Genomic DNA, 10358 nt, shown 5'->3' with positions numbered 1-10358 from the left:
ACGATAAAGACAGCAGTGCTGCCGTAATCACCGGAGAAATGGCCTCAGCGCCATTTTTCGTAGTTCTACACATGCACAGTACGTTCTCAGCCATCTAGTGCCCAGATTCTACTGTGTTGTGCTGCAGCTGGCAGAGAGGAGGAGGCCCGAACGGAGGAGGATGCTCATGGGCCTCCTCCTCTCTTAAAGCACCCCTGCTCAGCGGGGTATATTTTCCTATACACAGAATTAAAGTTCAGATGTCTTTGATGAAAATGAAGAAAAGTATCGGTAAACATGTTATAATAATATGATATACTAGTAAGCCCACTCGAAGCAAAAGCTTTGAAAGCTAGTCTGCTACCTTCTGTGTTTGTGCATGTGTGAGAAAGAGATGTAGTTTCACTCTCTGCCAGCAGATGCCGGTGTTTTGGAAAATCAAGGACACCAGACAGAGAGAGAGAGAGAAAGAGAGAGAGAGAGAGATGATAAAAGAGTGTAATGTAGACGGTTACTGTATGTACAGTAAATGTGTAACTATAGCTGGAAAGCCATAGATTTCACTAGTATGAGGGCAGAAACCCTGAGGTCTAGGAGACATAGAACAATGTGCAATTCTAGCATCCAACGGTGTGGGTGCCTGGTTCCATATTGCTGTGTGCAGCAGCAGAGCAGGGGTGTGCTGTAGGATGTGGGCTTCTTACACATTTTTGTGTGGTACAGTACGTATTAGTTTGCACATTTCAGGGTAGGAAGGATGAACAAAGGTTTAAGGATAAAAGTGGAAGCAACATGGGATGATTGCCATGTGGAGGAGAAAGGCACCCTGGCAGTACTGCATACATATAGATAGACCACACAGACCTGCTAGTCCTCCACCAGTGTAGGGGCAGAACAAACATGGTCTCTGTGTTCTCCGGCACACAAAGCTGACATGTAAGTAGTGCTTAATTCCGACACAAAATGCATGAAGCATTACTGCTAATGCTGGATAATACTTACACAAGTTGTTCTTTGAAGTGACCCACTAATCTCTGTATAAAACCACATGTGCCACAAGACCGCTGCGAGACACTAATCACAGACACAATGGGGGAGATGCATCAAGACTTGGAGAGAAATAAACTGAAAAAGAGATATAGGTGTTGATTCAGAATATTCGTGTAGGTCCCAGTGCGGACTCTTCTCCGATGGTGGAGGTGTTCGCAGTGACAAGCAGGGGGCGGTCGTTGGGGTCAGTGTTTCATGGGAGTACCTACAAAAATGGTGGATGCACACATGCTGGGCAGACATATGTGAACGCAGGCATGCCCCCGGACAAAACCACGTGCACTGCAGGTGGGGCAGATGTAACATGTGTAGAGAGAGTTAGATTTGGGTGGGGTTTTTCTTCAAAGTGAGATCTATATTGCAGTGTAAAAATAAAGCAGTCAGTATTTTCCCTGCACAGAAACAAAATAACTCACCCAAATCTAATTATCTCTGCACATGTTACATCTGCCCCACCCGCAGTGCTCATGGTTTTGTCCATTTGAGAAGGAATTAGCTTTTGCGAGTGAAGCAGAATAAGGGCCTTCATCTCTCCATGGCTTGATACATCTCCCCTATATTACAGCGTTCCTAGTTCACTCCTTTCAAAATAAAAGGAAATCAGGGCAGTAGAACATTATGATACTAAGTTAGTTATCACAGGACAATGCTACAAAAGCACTTATTAACATATTCATCTAATCATTCACCTCTGAGTCATTGCAGCGACAAGAACCTTCATTTACCTGGAAATATGCTGAATCTAATATAATGTCAAAGTATCCCACTATATATATATAGATAGATACAGTAGATAGAGAGAGAGAGAGAGAGAGAGAGAGAGAGAGAGAGAGAGAGAGAGAGAGACCAGTAATAAGCATACACGTTATTTTTTTCTAAATGAAATTATAACAGTTTAAAAAAAAAACACCTTATGATCTCTCTATCCCTAATGCAGGGATGAGGAACCTTCCAGTTATTGTTGAACTACACATCCCAGCATGCCTTGCTACATTTTGCTATTTGGCCATGTTAGAACGGTTGCAGGGCATGCTGGGAGCTGTAGTTCCACAACAGCTGGAGGGCCGAAGGTTCCCTATCCCTGCCCTAATGAAATATCCTAATGATCAGATTGGATTCTATGAGGCATTCAATCAATAGTGTAAATGGCAATTCTAACGGTCACCCTGCCCACAGTATGTGTAAGCAAAATATAAAGTGTGTATACTTGTATCAGCCCATCCTAAGCAAGGCATAGTACATACTATACAGATTCTATGACCACTGACTCCACAGCCACTGACCCCACAGCCACTGACCCCACAGCCACGAAATGAGACAGCACATCGCCTTTTATTATGAAATATATTTGCTTCAGAACAAATTTAAAATATACTTTAGCAGAAGCTGCCCAGAAAAGACAGCAAATAAACAGGAGAAACACGTGTACCTGGTGGAAAGCTAAAAACACAGGTTCCTCAGTCTGATTGCCTGCCCTTTGCTTATAAGGTAGAAAAAAAATGTGTTACAGGCATGTGTAAAATACTCCTCATCATCGATGCGTCCCAGGACTCAGTGCTATGGGGCATCATGCCTGTACATTCACATTGTCACACACTGTTACATCACCTTGGCCATGGAGGCAGAGTGCTACCTACTGTATCTCCATCGGTCCCTACCTCTCCTCAGCACCCCCAAGGCAGAGCTGTGCCAATATTGCAAGTATCTCAGTGCATTCATCTCTTTCTCTTACTCAAGCAGATAATTTTTTTGAAGGAGCGCCTGAAATCCTGGTTGAAGATAGTGTAGATGACAGGGTTGAGGGAGCTGTTGCAGTAGCCTATCCAAAAGAAAAACTTGAATAAAGTTTCTGGGATGGCACAGGACTCCCTGCAGATCCCATACAGGCTGTAGCTGAAAAAGAAAGGGAACCAGCAGACCACAAACACCCCCATGACCACGGCCAAGACAAAGGTGAACCTCTTCTCCCTGGCTTGGGTGATCTTCCTTCTGGAGATGCTGTTCCTCTTCTTCTTCCTGGAGGAGAACACGTCAATGGACTTGTTGCTGGACCTGGACAGGCGGCTGGACTGCTTGGAGAAGCTCCTCCTGTCCTTGCTGGAGTCAGTGTTGTCCTCTCGGCTGCTGCTTTTTCTCCTCTTGCTCTCGGACAGGCTGCTGTCCTCCAGGTCCAGCTCATCTACTTCGGTGGCTTTTGGTGGGGTGGGACGGGGTGTGCAATGTCCGTTCTCCTTCTCCACGGGGTATTTGCTAGAGGTCCCCTTGCTATAGCCATTCTCTATGTTGGATGGGCACTCTGGTACTGGTTTCTTCTCGGACAATGTCCTGGTCCTCAGCTTGGCCACCTGGTAGATTCGAATATAAACCAGGATCATGATTACACAGGGCGCAAAGAAGGACCCTATGGAGGAGGACAGGATGTACCACGTCTCATCATTCAGTTCACACTTCTCATCCCAGTCTGTGGAGTTGGCATTTCTCATAGCTTCCCCTCCGACCCTGTCCATGGAGATCAGAGGTGGGAAGGAGATGACAGCAGATATCAGCCAAACAGTGACAATAATCCCTTTGATCCTCCTGGGGGTCCTCTTGAGGTTGTACTCTACAGCCTGGGTGACAGACCAGTATCTGTCCAAGCTGATGGCACAGAGGTGGACTATGGAGGAGGTACAGAAGAGCACATCCAAAGCCAGGTAGATATCACACCAGATGTCCCCAAAGTACCAGTAGCCCATCAGCTCATTTGCCAGAGAGAAGGGCATGACCAAGGCAGCCACCAGGATGTCTGCCCCAGCCAACGACACCAAGAAAAGGTTCTGGGGGGCTTTTAGAGCCCTACTAGTCAACACCGCAATAACTACAAACACATTCCCCACGATGGTGAAAATAATGAGAAAGCCGACAATAGCTGCCAAGCCCCAAATGGCAGTAACTGAATATTGCCCTTCCCCATGAGATCCAGAGGAAGGGAAGAAAGTACTGTTGGCATTATCACTGGTGTTGTCAGAAACATCCATACTGGTATTAAAGTGGCAACCACATAGCTCCATAGCCTCACCGTTGTGAGTCCCTTCCCAAGTTATTATCTCCTCAGCCCTCATCTCCAGTCATTGTCCATGTGCCTCCCTCATTCCAGATAGCTTCCATCGGGTCCCAAGGTGTGGCAAAGCTCTCCACATCTCCGCGACCAGCATCCTTCTATTTTAACTAGTGCCATCAGGTTGCCCACAGCAGAGACCCGGAGCCTGTGTACATATTCCCATCCTGGTCGCTTCTCTTGCCTTGGACTCAGTGATCCAGCAGGGGCAGTGTTCAAAGTACACTAAGAGGAGGTGGCACTGGGTAAGTGCACAGTGATCCTGAGGTTATGTGCATCCGAAGCATCTGGTCTTATATCAGCAAACCTGACTCCTGAGCCCCAGCTCTGAGCTGTGTGCTCAGCCGCCCTGGCAAATGCAAAGCTCTTTCCAGGAGGAGAGTATGTGTGTGTGATGGCAAAAATCCCTGTGATCTCCTACTCAATGCACCACCTCCTTGTGTTCTCCAACAGAAATAAGAAAGCACCATGGATGTGACAAGAATTAAATGCAATGGCCTCAGCTGCTGGGGAGCATGGACTGAATTCCTGGCAAGTGTCTTTCCTTCACCTGGCAAGTCTTGCATGCATGGCAGAGCAGGTGGCAATGGATCGCAGAACTGTGCACAGCAGCAGATAATAGCTTTATGCAATCCCAGTCCCACATTAGCAGCGGTGTATGTAATGAGAGTTGAGTTTTAGAATAACTACAGCGCAGGGGGTTCTTGCATTGAATCATTGATTCATTTTTCTGTATAGATAGGTGGCATTAAGAACAGCATTGACCCAGCAGATGAGCTACTGAACACCTTGAGCGCCTGATTCATGATGCACCAGCACTGCAAAGTTACAGTATAGTGTGCATTCTGTATATCTCCTGCTGATGTGGAACTAGAAGTTCCAGCATTCCCAGTAAAATGGGCAGTGTAGCAATTCCCACATCTGTTGTCAGAGCTGATGGATAGAAACGAGCGAACGAATGTTATTGGCTTCGATTTGCTATCTGCTATCGTTGCAGGGCTGTTATCATCGGTGCGGGTCTACATCATGCAACATATACAAGTGATGTACTGTATAGTGCAGTTCCAGCTCCAGTACATATGGTCTGTGCTATTCCTAATTCTGCCGCTAGAGGTCAGTGTTTGCTCGCAGATGGCAGGCAGCAGGGGAGAGAGAGAGGTGGCAAATGCAACCTGCCTTTTAAATGTAAGATCTCACAACCATTTCCAGAGCTTTATAACATTAACCTTTCTCAGTAACAGCTATTGTCATTCACAAATCATTGCGAACAGGTCGCGGTGTATGTTGTATAATCATATAAAGGAATCCACAGAATATACAGTATATCATCTTACATCCCACCCATACCCAATAGAAAGGGATTCTGGATCAAACATCATAGGATTTTTTGTTTGTCTCAATAGAGAACCAGGCTAAGTACACTATAGGAGACTGCATTATTTCTGTAACATATTGATTGACTTGTATGGCTTTACAACCCTTTATCAGTAATCCAGAAGGCATGGCGCTGTTTCTGAATGTGATCATTGGACTTTATTTGTGTTTGTAGAACCCAGCAGGGGGGGATTGACCCAGGGCTATTGTTTTCTTCTTTCCTGATTATTTTGGCAACATGCCAGCAAAAAGTAAATACGATTCACCAACTGCCAACTATCAGCTCCCTCATTAAGGACTTCTCTGCAATTGTCTTATAAACTGCTGCTCATCCATACCCTGAATCTAAAAAGAAATTTCACATTAAAAACACACTGTATGTTAATTAACTTTTTTGGGTTTTAGAAACCTATTTATTAATTAATGATTGTGATAAAGCCCCAAAAATTAGCTTAACGCTCCAAATTGCAGCTTTTTGTGGCCCTTTATTAGAGATATTGGTTGGGGGAAGATATTGGAACAAAGGGGTCTATGTACTAAGGCTTGGAGAAAGATGGCCAGCCGAGGCCCCCCCCCCCCCCCCCCCGCCCAACCACCAGACTGACCACAAGATGCTGCGATTGGGAGGTAAGGGCTACCCCCATTGGTGTAAATGAGTGACCCAGGTTAACCGTTTACACTGCTCCTGAACCTGGGTCTCCCCCGTATTCAATCCGGAACTCCCTGGTTGAATTGCCGGGTCTTTGGACCCGGGATATTTTTAAGGGGCCCATTTACAATGAGCTCCATCCCGGGTTGAACCAGCAATAACCCAGGAAATGTTCTTGGTGTAAAAGGGGCATAATACTATTACTTTACTTCAAAGTCCAGGCTTGGCTTATGCAATGTGCGGCCGCAGTGGTTACTGGAGGGGGATCCTGAGGATGAAGAGTCCCTGTAAACCAGTAATGCCCCAGTAACTGGACAATGTCTGCCCTGATGTCCACTAGGATGTGTTATATTGCAACATGAAGGGGATATTTGTCAATGCTTGGAGAGAGATACAATTTATATAGATACAGTTCTAGCCAATCAGCTTCTACCTGACATTTTACTGTCTGTGCTTGAAGACTGACAGTTCAGAGCTGATTGGTTGGTGCTTTATCTGTCCAAGCTCTTATAAATACCCCATATTTACCTCATACCCTATAAATATCCCATACCTCAGGACCCCCCAACAGTTCACGTTTTCCAAGTCTCCACACAGAATCACAAGTGAAGCAATTATCCCCACCGGTGGATCTTTTAAAATGTGTCAGTGAATAATGAGTGCACCTGCAGGGTGACCTGGAAAACGTGCACTGTTTGGGGGGGTCCTGAGGACCAAGGTTGAGAACCACTGCAATATAGTAATGTGGCTTTTTGGGGCTGTTTTTCATGACACATAATCTTAGTGGGTTATAATTATTTATTTACTCCCTCTTACAGAAGATGCAGTTTGCAAAGTACAATAGAATCAATTGTCAGAAAGCTACTTAGCGCGCACACCCACCGGTTTCTGGAGTGGTGTGAGATATTGTTGCACACGGCGATGTTCCACATCCTTACATACTGATGGAAGGCAGCAACATAATTATGTTCTGGCAGATTTTTAATCTGCAATTATAGCATACTGTATGTTATTTAACATGCGTGAAATGTTAATCTGACCATCAGCTGTTAGAAAAAACAAACAAAGCTGTTCTATTCCTGGAGAGATGGATGTGTAGCAGTCTGCAAGGCAGATCCAATATTGTCCTGCAATCAGATAACCAGAAGTGGCATTTATTTAGGGATACTTCATATAGGGACAGATGTATCAAGCTTTAAAAAGTGATAAAATTGAGAGCGATAAACAGTTAGCCAATCAGCTCCAATCTGCCATGTCATAGGCTGGATTTGAAAAATGTCAGGCAGGAGCTGATTGGCTGGTTGTTTATCACTCTCCATTTTATCACTGGCCCTTAAGGTGCTAGGAAAGCATTTGGGTGCCGTTACAGCTGTATTAGGCCTGATTGTGATGCATACATCTGTGAAAAACCATGTGGGCTGCAGGTGGGGCTGATATAAAGGGTGCAGAGAGAGTTATCTACACAGGTTTATTTCAGGGTTGTCTACCCTTTCGGAATGGCCGGGAGGCTCCCGAAAATCGGGTCCCCCTCCTGGCCCCCCAGAAAGGTGGGCTACCCTTCCAGATACCACCCCCCCCTCCCCCCCCCCCCCGCAGCAGCATTAATTTCCCACAATTGATGGCTTTTCAGGGGAGGGGGCTAAAGATGACATCTACATCAGTCCCCGCCCCCGAAGTGCGGCTTCTCCCGGAGAGGAGACTTTAAAAGTAGGCAACGCTGGTTTGAGCTTACTGTGTATAAATTCAGTGGTACAAATCAAAAACATATGTATTGCTTTCAAATCTGAGAACCAGTATACATTAATATAATGAATATTCATAGAGTTTAGAGGGATCGAACAAAATGCCATGGAAAACAAAACAATAAAAGAAAAGAAACAGCAGGACAACCAGCATCAGATCCGAGTCATCTCACAGTTTCCCTGACACACGATAGATCTTATGTGTTTAATCTCACGTAAGATCTATCTTAAGATCTGCACCTGCCAGCATACTGATCGTTAGCAGCATCTTCAGATCTTAAGGTGCCCATACACGGTCCATTTAATGGATCCGTTCGGGACTTAAATAGTATACATCGTATCGTATCGCATGCCTTGTGCATGCATTGTGCATGCACTGCGATCCGATACGATGTGTAGCTAGCACAAAAAGTATGTGCAGCACATACTTTTTGTACCGTACTATGTGATGCGTGGGAGCGCGCATCGCATAGTACAGAACAGAGCCGGACACAACGGAGCATGTATGGGCTTCTTTAATGGTGTGACAACGCAATGCAATTTCCCACTGCATCCAATCGCATCTGAAACGCTTTTTTCCAGCATCTGCGATGACACATCGGATGCTGGAAGAAGGATGTCGGGTAGCGTTGTAGTGGAGCTGGCGGCAGGAGGGCTAGTGGGTGGTGGTAGTCACTAGTCAGCGAAGGTGACGGCAGGCGTTAGCATGTGAAAAAAATGTCAAAAGACTGGGCTGGCTCTGTGCAGCCTTCCGATTGGCTCTCCAATCAGAGAGCCACCCAGTCTTTTGAATTTTTTTTTCTAATTCTGCTGCCCGCCACCACCTCGCTGACTACCGTTGCCCACATGCCCTTCTGCTGCTCGCCTCCAGCTCCTTTACGCCGCCACCCCCCAGCTGTCCTGCCACCTGTCAGCCAGCCCTGCTACACCGCCCCCTTTTCCCACTGACCACATGCGATCACACATGCAATGTAATCGATATACTGTGCAGCACATAATATCTGGCAACGCAACATTTGACCGGTGGGCCCATTCATCGCGTCAGGTGACACATGCGATGGCATGCTGCCCATGTGACTTGTCACTGCGATTTATCATAATATCTGGAACGCATGCAATATCTCACATGTGTATGGGAACCATAAGATCACGACTCGCAGGCCCGTGCATCCTACCGAAACACCTCCTGATGTGCACTAAAACACACACAATGCATCGCATGACCCGTCGAAATCGTGCGCTCGGGACAGAAAGCGTTCTGATGTATGGCCAGCTTAAGGATAATGCAATGATAATGGTTGCTAAGCAACAACTACAGATAAACAGTAGAAAACCAACAGAAAGAAGAGACAGTGGGAGTCAGATGAATAAGGCAGAGAGTAGATGATATAAATGATGTATAGGAAATGACATTTATCACACATCTGAAAACAATACTGTATGGTCGAAGTGTTAAAGTTCTTTCATTTCAAGGATTTGCAAGGTAACGCTGGGTACACACCAAACAATGCAGAGCACACAACGTCATGATGTATCATTGCCAACTGCATTTGCTGTCATTCCGTGGGGTAACCCACGGAACAACCCACAGAAGGACCCACGGGAGAGCTTGATCATGGCTAAACAGTGAGCGATGTGGTCGATATATGTCATCCAATTAATCGCCTAGTGTTTACACGACTTAATACACTTTTTTATGTTGTGTCCGACTCAGAATTAGTACCATAATGTTCCTTTGGGTGATTGTGGGTGACATATAATTTTGCATTTCATTCTACTGACTGATATATTATGTTGTCTGTGTGTTATTTGCTTGTCCTTGACCACACTCCTGTCTGATGACTTTATTCCGATTTTGCTGGCATGTTGTTACGCAGCTTGTTGGATTATTCTCCCAGCGGCAAAACGTCAGCCCCATCCCTCGGAGGCAGGATTTCTTCCTCAGAGCATAAGCTGTCACCAAAGTACAGGAGCAATGCTATTAATGGGAGGCCCTCCCTGCCATTTAAACAAGCAACATCCAATCAAAGTTCTACCCTTAGGCAGAGCCCATGGTTGGATGTAAACAGAGTTGCAGTCATGTGACCTATGCAGCCTCCAGCAGTAGCATCATAGGTGCTAGGCAACAAGCAGTTGCCATGGGGAACAAAATAGCAGCAACAGCCCACTACTAACAAGTTGCTAACACTATCTACAGTATGTGTCTATCTATATCTATCTATCTATCTATCTATCTATCTATCTATCTATCTATCTATCTATCTGTCTGTAAGTCTGTCCATCCCTCTCGCTATAAGGGAGATTTATCAAAGCTTTGAGAGATAAAGTAGCAACAAATCAGCTCCTAACTGCCACGTTGCAGGCTGTGTGTGAAAAATGAGCTGATTGGTCCGTACTTTATCTCCCTCCACTTTACGTCTTTGATAAATCTCTCCCTATATAAGATATATATACAGAGATGGAGCCC

General features: G+C 45.5%; 1 protein-coding gene across 1 annotated transcript; it reads right to left on the bottom strand.

The window, feature by feature from the left end:
• Nucleotides 1-2342: 2342 nt before the first annotated feature.
• On the bottom strand, nt 2343-5143 carry ADRA2C (adrenoceptor alpha 2C). Its single transcript, XM_083151891.1, has one exon. The coding sequence runs from the start codon at nt 4128-4130 to the stop codon at nt 2745-2747; it is 1386 nt and encodes a 461-aa protein (XP_083008017.1). The 5' UTR covers nt 4131-5143; the 3' UTR covers nt 2343-2744.
• Between the last annotated feature and the right edge of the window lie 5215 nt (nt 5144-10358).

This window comes from Crinia signifera, chromosome 1 (assembly GCF_055691185.1).
Source record: "Crinia signifera chromosome 1, ASM5569118v1, whole genome shotgun sequence".
In the NCBI taxonomy this organism is placed as follows: domain Eukaryota; kingdom Metazoa; phylum Chordata; class Amphibia; order Anura; family Myobatrachidae; genus Crinia; species Crinia signifera.
This window is presented reverse-complemented; position numbering and strand designations above follow the sequence as displayed.